The sequence below is a fragment of the Corythoichthys intestinalis genome, chromosome 14 (genome assembly GCF_030265065.1).
Source record: "Corythoichthys intestinalis isolate RoL2023-P3 chromosome 14, ASM3026506v1, whole genome shotgun sequence".
In the NCBI taxonomy this organism is placed as follows: Eukaryota; Metazoa; Chordata; class Actinopteri; order Syngnathiformes; family Syngnathidae; genus Corythoichthys; species Corythoichthys intestinalis.
The window spans coordinates 2257680-2273139 of record NC_080408.1 but is presented as its reverse complement, the minus strand read 5'-3'; the positions used below and the strand labels follow the sequence as shown (position 1 = coordinate 2273139).

At 37.3% G+C, this 15460-nt stretch overlaps 1 protein-coding gene across 1 annotated transcript in view; it reads left to right on the top strand.

Annotated features, from left to right (window-relative positions):
- paxip1 (PAX interacting (with transcription-activation domain) protein 1) overlaps positions 1–14753 on the top strand; it is a 36491-nt gene extending 21738 nt beyond the window's left edge. The window contains exons 11-23 of the mRNA XM_057856970.1: positions 98–193; positions 380–517; positions 2973–3094; positions 3213–3397; positions 5826–5869; positions 6400–6467; positions 6543–6645; positions 8079–8247; positions 8351–8451; positions 11646–11780; positions 11849–11924; positions 12006–12066; positions 14409–14753. Of these exons, the coding sequence (XP_057712953.1) occupies positions 98–193; positions 380–517; positions 2973–3094; positions 3213–3397; positions 5826–5869; positions 6400–6467; positions 6543–6645; positions 8079–8247; positions 8351–8451; positions 11646–11780; positions 11849–11924; positions 12006–12066; positions 14409–14424 (1314 nt within the window). The 3' untranslated portion in view covers positions 14425–14753. The remainder of the gene's footprint in view (positions 1–97; positions 194–379; positions 518–2972; positions 3095–3212; positions 3398–5825; positions 5870–6399; positions 6468–6542; positions 6646–8078; positions 8248–8350; positions 8452–11645; positions 11781–11848; positions 11925–12005; positions 12067–14408) is intronic.
- Positions 14754–15460: the final 707 nt, after the last annotated feature.

Genomic DNA, 15460 nt, shown 5'->3' with positions numbered 1-15460 from the left:
ATGTAGGGGAAACCTTGACATGATTGGATATCAATATCATCAATGGAATTGAATGCACTGTAACTATAGAAACTATTTCCCCCTCCTTCAATTGCAGGTGATCCAAACCTACGGGGGTGCCGTGGATCCCACCCTGACCAGTCGCTGTACTCACCTGCTTTGTGAGAGTCAGGTCAGCAACATGTATGTGCAGGTAAGAATGATTTGTGCATACAATGGCATGAAATACTGCGTTAGAGGCTGTTTTTTTTTTTTTTGCTAACGCAGACAAACAAGATTCAATATGTAAAAAATGACACATGCTTGCTAAGCAGCATGTCAAGATGTTCTGTTTGTTTTGACACCCTTGTCATTGTGGCACTTGTGTCGCTCCCACCAGGCCCTCAGAGAGGGGAAACGCTGCATAACGGTCCACTGGCTCAACACGGTGGTCAAACGCAAGAGAATGGTGCCTCCTCATCGAACACTGCATCTGCCATTTGCCTTTCCTCCTGGAGCCAAGCCTTGTTCTCAACATGTATGTATAGTAGGGGTGGGAACCTCTTGGCAGCTCTCAATACGATACGATTTGGGATACAAGGCTCGCGATAACGATAATCTTACAATATGGTGATTATCAATACATAGGTCAGGAAATCATTTTACAATATTTTACTATACAAGTAATAAACAGAAAAACAAGCTTTTTTTAATCGTTCTGCTGTGAATTGAATTGGGTTGATCACTAGTAGACGTCCAAATATTTGAACTAGGAGGAATGTTCATTCGCCGCCATTCCTTCCACTTCAAACAGATTGGATGTCCATGGCGGCCAATGACAACCAATTTAGACAGTTTAATTTTGGGGCTTTTCGGGTCATTTGCTGTTGATTTTCAGTCACTTCCTGTTGATTTTGGGTCATTTCTGGGGTTCCAGAACAGGAAGTGACCTGGGAATCTTGCCAAATGTAGAGGCAATGGTAGGAATGTCCCCCATCCAATCACTTTATCGGAAATCAGGCTGATTGTGCCATTTTTCAGAGGATCGGAATCTAGTGAAAAGGATTGGGTTTTTGATTTAAAATTATTATTATTATTTTTTTTTAAATAAAGGGTACCTCAGAATTAAAGACTTGGAGGCTCTACGAAGCCACAATTGTTCTCTTTTACTAAAATATGTTCATAAACATATATAATTGCCATTGATTTAAAAATCTTTTAATATTTAGTAGGCCTCTAGCTATCAATTATTTTAGTAAATTAATCGATGAACTAGTTAGTTCGAATAATCGAGTAATCGGATAAGGAACATAAAAAAATTAAAATGCCTGACGTGAGCCTCAAACGGTGTAAAAAAATAAATGAGGATATATGTGCAACAAAACAATTGTCTAACTTACATAGCAAAAGTCTGCTAGTTTAAATGCTATAAAATGCCAACTTTTTTTACAATGCTCTTAACAAATAGTTCAAACACATATTCCCACAAAAACGGTTAAATATACCTCTAAACTAAATTACGAATGCATTAAAAAAACATTAGCTCAGACAAAAACTTAGCTTATGGTGGTCTTAACAGGGAGCAGCTGGATTTAGCTATGTGAAATGAGGCAGACTAGAGGGAAGTGTATCCACCCAAATAAATAAAAAGAGATGCAAACACTTTCAAAACAAACCATAACAACGCCACTTTAATCGAATACTCGAGGCAGCAAAATTTAATTTGAATATTTTTTTTCTCATCGAATACTCCAGTTAATCGATGAATTGTTGCAGCACTAATGTTAAGTTGTATTGAGTTCATTGTTTAGTACATGTTTTGACCGACAGAGGGCGCCATGTTTTACGCGCGCAATGCAAACTGGAAGTGATGGCCTGGACTGAGAGAATAGCTGTGCTAGCTAGCAAGCGAAGCTAGCATGATGACTGGCATGATTTCTGCTGCTGGTCTGATTGTTTTGTTACAAAAATTTGGGATGAGTTCCCAACATCCTTCTTGCGTCCAAATCCAGCTCATCAGCAACATCTTAAAAACCGATCCTAGGCGGCTTCCTGAGATATTGACTTGCTGCCATTTGACTGTTTGTATATCCCTTCGTTGTTAGTTGCATCATTGCCTTGTTTCTTTTTCGTTTGTCTACCTCTCACCGTGGTTTTCCCTTGGTTTTTTTTGTTTTGTTTTTTGATCCCGACCTATTATCACGGACCCTTTTTGTGTAACCCTTTTCGCGATTAAGTGTTTTTTTTTTTTTTTTTTGCGTGTTCAGTTAACCCTTTTACGCAATCCCTATGTTATTATTCATTTCTTTTCAGTTGCATTTCCTTTTCAGGTTTTAGTATCGTCCTGTGGTCTATGCACTCGTCTGTCTCACGGGAAACGCTGGTTCGAATCCTGCTGAAAACCTTCATTTAATTGCTTTTGCTGCTCATTTTGTGAAATATCGACAGTGCTGTCCTTCCCATCACTTTTCTGCTCGGGTTAAAACTGAAAGGACAGAACCGACGACATGTTTATGTAGTTAACGAGTGACACTGTGAAAGTACGGCAGCACAGCCCAGTGACGTGACCGCCCAGAGTGCATTGCGTCGTCAACAACAATGGCGACACCCTAATTAAGCTATTTTTCAAATTTTATAAAAACAAAAACATTAATAGGGTTTGAATACAAATTATAATAACTCGTACTAACATTTATCTGTTAGGAACGACAAGTCTTTCTGTCTGTGGTTCCCTTTAAAAACAAATTATTTTTTTGCGTTAGCTTCATGCTGTTTCTTTATCAATTGATCAACTGTATTTGTATAGCACATTTAAAAGATCCAAGAGAGAAGCTGTACATAAAAAAGGAAAATAAATGAAAAACGTGATGACAAACACCAAAGTAAAAATAAAAAGGTCCTGTCAGACTTCTGTGTGTAGATGCCACACAAACTACTTTTACAAACTTTTATTGCTGTCTTGTGCTATTGTAATCCACTTTTCTTGCTCTCAGATCGTATCTGTGACTGGTTTTGTGGACGCCGACAGGGACGACTTGAAGTTGATGGCGTACTTGGCCGGTGCCAGATACACCGGCTACCTGTGCCGGAGCAACACGGTCCTTATCTGCAAAGAGTAAGGAAAATAAAATACATGTACAGAGATTAACTGGGAGCAATAGTAGTTATCACAAAGCAATTTTCCAGAATAATAAGTCTGGTTAATGTTTGTGTTGCGGGTTTTTCCTCTGCAGACCCAGCGGGCTAAAGTATGAGAAGGCGAAAGAGTGGAAGATTCCATGTGTAAACGCCCAGTGGATGTGTGATATTCTGTTGGGGAACTTTGAAGCGCTAAGACAAATTCAGCACAGCAGATATTCCATTTTTACACATCCTGAGCCTCTGGTACCAAATCTACAGCTAGTCCAGAACCTGCTTGGTAAGTACAAATCGTATTTGAGTATAGCGCTCCAACGATTAACTCGATTAGGGGGGGGGGGGGGGGGGAAGCTTCAAATCAAATTTTGCTGCTTCAAGGATTCGTTTAATTAGGGTGACATTATAATGGTTGGTTTTGAAAGTGTTGCATTTATTTTTGGGTGGATACCCTGCCCTCTGGTGGGAGCAGTGAATATACCATAACTTGTCGAACATGGCTGAACCTTTCGGAATTTCTCACATTTCTGCTTAAAATCACCATCAAATGTGATTTGATCTTTGTCAAAATCACACAGATGAAAAAATAGTGTCTGTTTTAACTAAAAGTAGCCAAACATTTATAGGTTTTCATATCTGAATGAGGATAGTATGCAAACAATGACAGAAGGGGGAAAAATAAGTAAGTGAATTATCACATTTAATATTTTGTGGGCCCCCCTTTGGCAGCAATAACTTCAACCAGATGCTTCCTGGAGCTGCAGATCAGTCTGGCACATTGATCAGGACTAATCTTGGCCAATGCTTCACTACAAAACTGCTGTAGTTCAGTCAGATTCCTGGAATGTCTGGCATGAATCGCTGTCTTTAGGTCATGCCAGAGGATCTCAATGGGGTTAAAGTCTGGACTTTGACTTGGCCACTCTAGAACCTTTATTTTGTTCTTCTGAAACCATTCTGATGTTGATCTACTTCTGTGTTTTGGATTGTCTTGTTGCAGCATCAGTCCTCTTTTTAGCTTCAAGTGTCTGACAGACGGCCTCAGGTTTTCCTGCAAAACTTTTGAATTCATTCTTCCGTTAATGATTGCAAGCTGTCCATGCCGTGAGGTAGCAAAACAGCCCCAAATCATGATGATCCCTCCACCATGCTTCACGGTAGGGATGAGGTGTTCATGTTGGTGAGCTGTTCCATTTTTCCTCCATACATGACGTTGTGTTTTACTCCCAAACAGTTCAACTTTGGTTTAATCAGTCCACAAAATATTTTGTCAAAACTTCCGTGGAGGGTCCAGGTGCCTTTTTGCGAAAATTAAACGAGCAAAAATGTTTTTTTTAGACAGCAGTGGCTTCCTCCATGGAGTCCTCCCTTGCACACCAACTTGGCCATATAGTTGATGTGTGCACATAGATATTGGACTGTGGCAGTGATTTCTGTCAGTCTTTAGCAGACACTCTACTAGGGTTCTTTTTTACCTCTCTGATTCTGCGCTGAACACCTGGCGTCATTTTTGGTGAACAGCCACTCCTTGGGAGAGAAGCAACAGTGCCAAACGCTCCATTTGTAGACAACTTCTCTGACTGTCGATTGATGAACATCTAGGCTTTTAGAGATGGCTTTGTATCCTTTCCCAGCTTTATACAAATCAACAATCTTTGATCGCAGGTCTTCAGACAGCTCTTTTGACCAAGCCATGATGCACATTTGACAATGCTTCTCATCAAGACAATTCATACCAGGTGTGTTTTATAGTGGGCAGGTTTAAACCACCCATAAGTGATTGGGCACACACCTGACTTTAATTGTTTGGTAAAAATTGGTTTCAGTTGCTCTTTAAGTCTCCTTAGGCAGAGGGTTCACTTACCTCTTTTCCCCCTTCTGTCATTGTTTGTATGTTATCTTTATTAAAATATGAAAACCTATAACTGTTTGGTTGGTTTTAGTTAAAATAGACAGTTTATTCGTGTGTGTGATTTTGACAAAGATTAGATCACATTTGATGGGGATTTAATGCAGAAATGTGAGAAATTCCAAAAAGTTCAGATACTTTTTCACACCACTGTAGCTGCTCCCTGTTAAGACCAACATAAGGTAAATTTTTGTTTGAGATACTCTTTGTTTATTCATTCGTTATTTAGTTTAGAAGTATATTTGGCAGTTTTTTTGTGGGAAAATGTTTTTGAACGATTTGTTTAAAGCTTTGCAAAAAAAAAAAAAAAAAAACAATAGCATTTTATAGCATTTAAGCTAGCGGACTTTTGCTATGCAAGTTAGCCAATTGTTCTTTTGTTGTATTTAGTTTGACTCTTGTTCTCTTTTATTTACCGCATTTTTATACTGTTTGAGGCTAAGCTCAGGTGTTTTAATTGACTTTTAAATGCATTTATTAATCTTGCGAAATGAAAGTGCAATTCAGCATCGTTTGAAGAAACACGCAGGAATTTTATATTGTTTTCTCAGGTAATCTTAGCAAGCTAAAAGTAAATGTTATTACAGTCATAAACCCTTGTTTCCTTTTTAAAATCTCCTAAATTGTATTCTGCAACGCAGCAAATGTTCGTAATCCGATGACTGGATTATTCGAACTAACTAATCGATTGATTAATTAATTACGTAAATAATCGAGAGCTGCAGTCCTATTTGAGTCATCCATTTACTGGGTGAACATGACTTCAACTGTTTTGACTCCTTTTGTTGTTGTTTTTTTTTAGCTCCTTGGAGGGCACCAATCAAAATATCTCAAGAAGCCTTAGCGGTGAGTTTGTGACTGATTCTACTCATATGGTGTTTTGAGATGAAAGCCATATTTTTTGAGGTGATGCTTGTAACCAAGAGTCGCGTTACTTCTAAAATATTATTCAAGTAAAAGTAGTCATCCAAAGAATATACTCAAGTACAAGTAGAAAAGTATTAGGCGAAAGGAATACTCAAGTCATGAGCCACATTAGTGTGTTGCTGCTTCGAGTATTCGTTTAATTAAAGTGGTGTTGTAATGCTGTGTTTTGAAAGTGTTTACATTTAGTTTTATTGATTTGGCCTTAAATGGCAACAGTGAATATGATATACTGTAACTCATTTCACATGGCTGAATCCAGCTGCTCCCTGTGAAGACCAACACTAGTATATGTACACTACCCACCTTTGCTTGTAACTCAAAACATGCAATAATCACCGACGACCGATCAATGAGTCGTATTTGGAAAAACTCCCAGGTCAAGTCACTGTACTCGGAACAGTACATTTCCGACACCGGTTGAGTTGTGGTTTTCTTGATTTGGTATTTAGAACCTGCAACTTATCCAGAAACAGAAGCTGGCCGACGCCACGAACCAACCCGTCAATAAAAAGGCCAGGTCAGTCACATGACCGCCTTTTTACATGATCTACTTTTATCCATTTTCTCCAATGCTGATTTTGTGTTTGAGCAGAATGGAGGACCTCCAGTCCCCCAGTAAGAAGCTTCCACCGGAGTCCACTCCGATTGTTGTTTTCACAGGGTTTGAGCCCTCTCAGGTTCAGCAATACACAAAGGTACACTCAAGTTAATATCATTCTTTCTGTCATGTCATTGTTCCTTATATTATATCACATCCAACTTTTTTTTGCCTGAATTTATTTGTATTTGGGGAATACATGAGTATATGAAAATATTCTACTTTCTTTTTTTTGTTATTGTAACAAATATAAATAAAAATTGAAATGAAAATATAATTAAAATTTTAAAAAATTCATTATAAATGGTAGAAAATAACATTATTTTAAAATAAAAACCAATTTTTTTGTTTTTATTTTAAATCAAAATATTTTTTTTTAAAAAAAAGATGGAAAATCATTTTTAAAATAAAGCTTAAAAATGTAAATATTTGTTGTAAAACACAAAAAATTGATCAGAGGAATTCATTTTTTATGACTAATTTAAAAAGCTTTTTAATTTTGTATATTTTAATTAAGTTATTTAAAAAAAATTGTTTTAGGATTTTTTTCATTTCTGTATTTTTCTGTTTATTTTTCTATATTTTTTGTCAGTTCTATATTACTTTTTAATATTAAAAATGTTAGAAAATATAGAATATTAATTTAAAATATTGAATATAACAATAATAATAATAATACAATCAAAGATTTAGATATTTTTGTGAGACATAAAATAAATAGGATTTAAAAAAAAATGTCTATATTTACTTTTATTATTATTTTTTTTTTAATTTTAGGATTTTTGAATTTAGCTATTTTTCTTTTATATTTTCTATCAATTCTATATTTTATTTTTACTTTTTTAAATTGACAAATGCTAGAAAATATAGAATATTATTTTAAGATAAAAGATTTAAAATACAAAACATTAAAAAAAAAATCCAAAAAGAAAATTGAAGAAAATATGGAAAATTAATTCAAAATAATGATTTTAAAACAAAACACTGAAATTTTGAAATATTTTTTGCAAAAAAAAAAACATAAAAAATGAAGAATTCACTCATTTTTCAAAATTAATTAAAAACCAGTTTAGTTTTAATTTTCAATTTTTACATTTATTGTTATTATTATTATTTTTAGGATTATTAAATTTCTAGCTGTATGTTTGTTATATTTTAAAAATCTTTTTTAAAAGAAAATATCGAAATTAAAAATGATTTTAAATCAAAATCGTTGAGAAATTGAAATATATTTTGCAATCAAGAAATGACTTATAAATTAAATGTTCTATATTTTTAATTTTTTTTGATTTTAGGATTTTAAAATTTCTTGCTGTATTTTTCTGTATTATATCTATTATTTTTTTCTTTTTTATCAATACTATATGTACCTATGTACTCCTCCAATGCTTTTATGTGTATTTGGTAACTCTTTGGCTGCCATTGCCAGTCCTAGACGTCCAGTCCATTTGAAGTAATACACTCATTTCAATTCACATTACAAGAATCATTGGACTTTGGCACAGACATTCTGGCATCTCCCTTTGTCAGAGGCTTAATGCTTTAGGTGGCGAAGTAGCAGATGGCAGCCTGAAGACGACGCACTTGGTGGCCAGTAAAGTGAAGCGCACTGTCAAATTTCTCAGCGCGATGTCTGTGGTAAAACACATCGTCACCCCGGATTGGCTGGAAGAAAGCTGGAGGAGCCAGAAATTCGTCGGTACGTTTCTTAACGTTGACGTGGCTTCCGATTTCTACACAGGGACTAGCGTTAGCTTTTTCCTGTTGACGGAGTCTCTAACATGTTGTATTTTGTGCTCCAGATGAGCAGAGCTACGTTCTGAGGGACGCCGAAGCCGAGGTCTTGTTCAGTTTCAGTCTGGAAGAGTCGCTAAAGAAAGCCCACAGCACACCACTTTTCAAGGTTAGAAAAGAAGAGCTTACATGGTGCACTCATGCCGTTTTTAGGTGTAATCGTTACCGCGACATAGCATACAGGCATGAAAATCTCTCACCTTTCGGCGAAATTCGCCGTTTTGAAGTCAAAAAGGGTGACCTTCGTGAATTGTGTAGATCCGAGCAGAAATTTTTTAAGCAGGGGGGGTCGGGAGATTTTTTTTTAAATGTCGGACGCTTGGTATGCAAGCGGGGAAAGCGATACAAAGTCAAAAAAGTGCACCAGAGTGGCCAAAACATTGACTTATTTCAACGAAACAAAGGAGGGTTCACTGTTTTCCTGTCTCCTCAATGCCAAGCTTGGCTGCACGTTGGCCGTGAATGAACACCTAAAGCGCCGTCACCCAATTTGTAAGTCCATCTTACTAATAACGACATGTTTAATTGAAGTTGCTAAGCCTTTCGTGATATGCAGTGAGTCAATTTATCGCACAGTAAATAAAAATGAAGGTGATAATTTTCACGGCTGCGTTTTATCGTCGCGTGCATACATTTGTGCGTGCGTGTACAAGTGCTTTTTGATGGCATATGAGACTCAAGTTCCTTTCACAGAAGTTTATTGGTTATCAACATGCCGTAGAATTAAGTTAATTAAGTTCAAACATACAAAATAAGGAAACATGTATATTAAACACTGTAAACGTTAGCATTGCTACATTGAGGCTAATGGGGGGGAAAAGACAACCTCCTTTAGCCTGCTATAAAACATTGGCAGTCTTTTCCAAAACCCAAACGTGCGGTTAAAAGGTGACACTTCAAACGTGAAAAATCGCAGGTTAACAGCATTTGCAAATTAAAAAAAGATTACTGACTTTTGCGGAGTGTAAAGCGGTGAGCCGTTTAGCGAATGTACGTCCGGTAAACATTTCAAAATAAAAGCACTTCATGTTCGTCATATAAATAACGATTTCTGGAGTTAATCCCACATACTGTACTTCAGAATTCAGATTCTACACTAAGAATAGCTTTAAAAGGACACCCTTTATGAAAAATCTGATTGGCAATGAGTATTATAATACTATTATATATAATAGTATACTAAAATATTAATGCTAGATATTTTTATAAGAATTGTTTTCAATCATGTTGGAAAGGCGAAGTCAGTGTTCTGAATCTGTTTAGGTTCCATCATTTTGCACTAGTTAATGCTATCGGCATTTGACCTCATTGTTTATTCGTGATTCATTGTTGTTATTTACGTGTTATTGGTACTTTAATAAAGAATTTAAGTGTTACAATAGGTTTTTGTGAGTTAATAAGCGTCATCAAAAATTTCATTGCTAAATTAGTGAGGAAAAAAAAAGGGCAAAAATAGTCGGCTGACTAACCGGGAGAAAATTAGTCGTTTGGGACAGCCCTAGTTGTACAGTGTACCGGGGTTCTGCCAAAATCTCCTACATCGGCGAAACGTCCTACATTAGTCGAATTTGACACCCAAAGTACTACTGTGCGCTCTAAACTTGTTGTGTTTAGATGCATACAGGAATAACGTACTAAAAAAAATGCCTGCAGAAAATATTTAAATGTAGTTATATCAAATAAGGACAGTTTAAATACGCTACGTGACTAATGTGGTCAACTGCTTCAAAGCTAACACAAAAAACACAATGGTTAAAAGTATGAGATGGTAGTACATGCAAAAAGTATCCAACCGATGTGTGCATGCGTGTGGATGCATGCGCAAGCGCGCTTAGCATTGTGTAGCACGTTTCGCCGTGTAGTAAGGAATGACTGAACACCGGAACATATTTCCTCCACACCCTTCTCACCTTTTTAACCCCAGACCCATTTTCGTGCCTGAGCATAGCAGCTTAGCTGTTAGACAACATACTGTACACTGGCGAATGCTAGTAAAAGTTAGTTCTTTCAGTTCCACTGACAATGACGACTGTCCAGTCGTGTTTTTTTATCTTGTAAAATCAATTAAAACTTTTTAAATTAGTTTGTTATAGCAGAAGTCCAATTCATTTGAACTAGGAGGGCAGTCCTCCCACTTCAAATGGATTGGACGTCTATCGCCTTCAGCGGGAGCCAAATCAGTTACCGTAATTTCCCGAATATAAGGCGCACACGTGTATAATGCGCACCCCAAATTTACTTGTAAAATCTAGGGAAAATTATTGTACCTGTTTATAACGCGCACCCTAATTTTAGCACCAATAAATAGAAGAATACAAGAAAACAGAGCTTGTGTACAGATACAGAGATGTCATTTTACTGACAGGTGAAACACAGCTCAAGCATAGCACATTGGTAGTTCAAAACATTAACGTGAACTGACAATATTTACGGTAATAATATGATTTGACAACTTCTCCAACTTACCAGAATCTAGGAGAAAACAAAACAGATGTGACTTTTCTTATAAAGGCTGCTGTATAACTTGCTCGTTTCCTCATGATGAATAAATGTTTCTTCCATGGATCGATACGGTAAAATGAAAGTGAGAACGTAAGTCGGAAATCCGTGAGAGCTCATAGCTGTCAGCACGACAGTAACAAAAGGAACTATTGTTATTTGGGTTTGAGTTTCCCGAGGGACCGATATAGTTGACGGACACAGGAAGTGTGTGTCCTTACATTTGTTACGGTCCGAATTGCGGAGCTGCAATAAACGTCGACTCAAATGAGTTCAAGAAACTAAATTCTGTGCTTTATGAAGAGTGAAAAAAGCAGAATTTAACACAGACGAAATCATTCGGCCGATTAGAGTGAAGTATTACCGAAACAAAATGGTGACGTCACGTACCGTAATGGTCGGCAACGGGTGGCCGCATACGTTTCTTCAACACAACGTGGCCGTGTCAATGAAAAAAAAATCGGTTTATATATATATGTAATACATATATATTTCTGTCTCCATCCATGTACCCGTTTATAATGCGCACCATGAGTTTACCAGTTGATTTTGGGGGGAAAAAGTGCGCGTTATATTCGGGAAATTACGGTAATAAGTTGTTTTTAAGGGACCCTAAAATGCCCCCAAATCAACAGGAAATGACCCGATATCAACAGGAAGTGACCTGGACATTCCTGAAAATCAGCAGGAAGTGACCCGATACACCAACCATCACAGCAAAGCATTTTCAAGTTTTCAAACTGAAATGTTTTGATTAGGAAAATGAGCTGTTTATATCTTCTGGCCTAATTTGTGATTCCTTAGGGCAAGTATTTCTACCTGACCCCCGGTATGAGCCCCAGTCTCAGCACCATGAAGTCCATCGTGGAAAGCGCCGGAGGGAAGCTGCTCGCCAAACAGCCCTCTTACCGGAAGATCATGGAGCACAAACAGAACAAGGTCAATAAATATTATCCTGGAAGCTATAGGACTCGTCAAACAATTGCTGCTCTTTTTTGTTCCTGCAGAATCTTCCAGAGATCGTCTTGATTTCGTGCGATAACGATCTCCACCTGTGTAGAGAGTACTTCCTTAAAAACATCGGTAAGGCACCGTCATTCATTCGTTTTTTGGGGGAATAACAATTGAAGCTCATCGATTCTAAGGTGTGTCTTTATTGTCCAGATGTCCACAACGCCGAGTTCATTCTGACCGGAGTCCTCACCCAGAAACTTAACTACGATTCATATCCTTTTAACGCTCGTGCCGTTTCAAACAGTCAGTCACTTGGTTAGTTCATGAGTCGCACTCATTCACCGCCACTGACAGCGATAGACGTCCAATCAATTTCAACAGGTCTGCTCTGTCGTCGGCAGTGAAAAGACTTGAATGAGCGTGGGCATGGTTTTGTGTGGTCCAAAAAATCAGATTCTTTTTTGGGTGAAATAATAAAAAAACAACTTTTTTTTTTTTTTTTTTAAATTAAATACAGAAATGAGAATGTTTACCGATTTTCACCATTTGTGTTTATCAAAATTGTAAAGAAAAGATCATGAAAAATACAGGGATTATTAAGTATTTAATTTCTACGGCACACCTAAAGAGAGATCGACTGAAAAAAAATGAAAGCAATCTGCTAAACATTAGCATTATATAGCATTTGAGCTCTCGGATTGTTGCATTGTTGCAATTGGCTAACTTGCATAGCAAAGGTCCACTAGCTTGAATGCTGTATAATGCTAATGTTTACAACAATATGCTAACCTGCATAGCAAAAGTCTGCTAGCTTAATGCTATATAATGCTAAGGTTTACAACAATTGGCTAACTTGCATAACAAAAGTCTGCTAGCTTTAAATGCTATACAGTTCTAGTGTTTACAACAACTGGCTAACTTGCATGTCAAAAGTCCGTGAGCTTAAATGCTATATAATGCTAACGTTTACCATATTGTTGTTTCTTTTTGGTGCGCACTGGAAACAATCTGGTAAAAATTAGCATTATATTGCATTTAAGCTTGTGGACTTTTGCTTTGCAAGTTAGACAATTGTTGCAGTGTTGCTATTGACTAACTTGCATAGCTAAAGTCCACTAGCTTAAATGTTATAAAATGCTAATGTTTACACCAAATTGCTAACTTACGCCACAAAAGTCCACTATGGCGTTATGGTGTTACTAGCTTAAATGCTATATAATGCTAATGTTTACAATGAACTAACTTGCATGGCAACGTCCACTAGATTAAGTTGTAGTAATAATATCACCACCAAGTTAGCATTGTCCTTGTGGACGCTACAACGTTGAGATGGCGAGAACAAAAAGTGGTATTTGCTATGTGGCAAAACGGATTTTGCCGTGTGGATATATATATATTTTTTGACATGTGGCAAAGTTGATTTTGCCAAGTGGCCTTTATTTTCGGCATGTGGCAAAATGGATTTTACCGTGTGGCATTTTTTTTTTGACATGTGGCAAAGTTGATTTTGCCAAGTGGCCTTTATTTTCGGCATGTGGCAAAATGGATTTTGCCATGTGGCTTTTTTTTTTTTACATGTGGCAAAGTTGATTTTGCCAAGTGGCCTTTATTTTCGGCATGTGGCAAAATGAATTTTGACGTGTGGCATTTTTTTTTTGACATGTGGCAAAGTTGATTTTGCCAAGTGGCCTTTATTTTCGGCATGTGGCAAAATTGATTTTGCCATGGGGCATTTTTTTGGCACGTGGTGACATGGGTTTTGCCATGTGGCCTTTTTTTGGCATGTGGCAAAATGGATTTTGTCTTCTGGCATTTTTTTTTTTTGCCATGTGGTAAAATTGATTTTGCCATGTGGCATTTTGGAGGAGTGGGGGGGGGGCATGTGGCATTTATTTTTGCTATGTGGAAAAATAGATTTTGCCATGTGGCATTTTTTTTGCCATGTGGAAAAATTGATTTGTCATGTGCCATTATTTTTTGCCATGTGGCAAAATTGATTTTGCCAAGTGGCAATTTTTTTGCCGTGTGGCAAAATGGATTTAGCTATGTGTGAATTTGTTTTGCCATGTGGCAAAATGTGTTTTGGTTTGTGGAATTTTTGGTATGTGGCATTTTTTTGGGTGTATATGGCATTTTTGCTGGCCATTAACGTCCAATTTTATTGACGTGCATGGCCTGCAAAAATGCCATACCCCTCCCCCCCCCCAACAAAGCCACATACCACAAAAAATATGCAATGCCACATGACAGAAAAAAAAAAACAATGCCACATGTCAAAATCCAATCAAATGCTACTTTTCGTTTAGACCAACTGAACTATGGCACATTTTTGTCTTATCGGATTTTTTTAGTCTCCCGAGACACGTTTTAGCTCGTTATCGCCGACGAAATATTTCGTCGTCATCGACCAAAACAACAACGCTAAACAAAATAGATTACGATTCCTTAGCTAATCGATAAGCCAATTCATCGTAGCGGCCCTAGTTTATCTGCCATTGACGGCGCTCGACGTCCAATCTGTTTCAATCGGGAGAGTGGCGGCAAACGATGGAATGTTGTAGCGTCGTCAACAGGAGCCGATGAGTTGATAAATGGATTCCTTGACCTTCACACGTATAAGTTCACTTGATGAACTTGAAGACCTGAAGAGGAGGAACACTGACTCTGACTTTTATACGTTTTTACTTTTGTGCATACGTATCCAGTCTTTTTCTAGTTTCTTTTACATGTTTAAGAAGAAATAAATTAATGTTATTTTTGTCAAATTCATGTCCAAATGATCCACTATTTTAAATCTTGCTCTCACTGTTAAATGTGTACAGTTAATGTTAAATATGATGCCTTTTTTTGGAATTAAATTGTTAATTATTTGTGACGGCCTCTGTTTTCATTCCCTATTTTTTGCACACGCGACGTGTCAAATATGAATATGAGCGAGGCCGACTTTTCAGAACAAAAGCTGGCTCCGTGTTCTCATTTCGATGGGTCCGGACAGCTTTAATTCCTGATAGATTTGATTTAATTAACTGTTAATGAGGGTCTAGGGTACTTACTGCTGACGTTCTAATTGCAGCCTGAGGTATACCAGACTGAATTAATATTAGATTACCTGCGCCAAGGTCATGTGCTACATATCTTATTACAAGCTCCTCCCACTTTATTAACTCACGGGCTGCCAGTGACTGTTGGAGACGGGCAAGTCGAATTACATTTATGACTGGGAGGACTAGACCTTCGTGAGGTTGGCCCAGAGGCGCTTCTAGGATTTTTCTGAAATGGGCCATAAATTGCTGGCAAAAAGTATTTGCACCCTTGCAATTCTGTCAGATAATGCTGAATTTCTCCCAGAAAATGATTGCAATTACAAATGCTTTGGTAGTAATGTCTTCATTTATTTAGCTTGCAATGAAAAAACACAAAAGAATGACATTTTTTCATGAATCGTTATCATTTTACACAAAACTCCAAAAATGGGCCGGTCAAAAGTATTGGCACCCTCAGCCTAATACTTGGTAGCACAATCTTTAGACAAAATAACTGCGAACAACCGCTTCCGAGATCCATCAGTGAGTTTCTTACAATGCTCTGCTGGAATTTTAGACCAGTCTTCTTTGGCCAACTGTTCCAGGAAGGGGTGAAAGTGGGTCAGAAGGGTCAGGAACGCA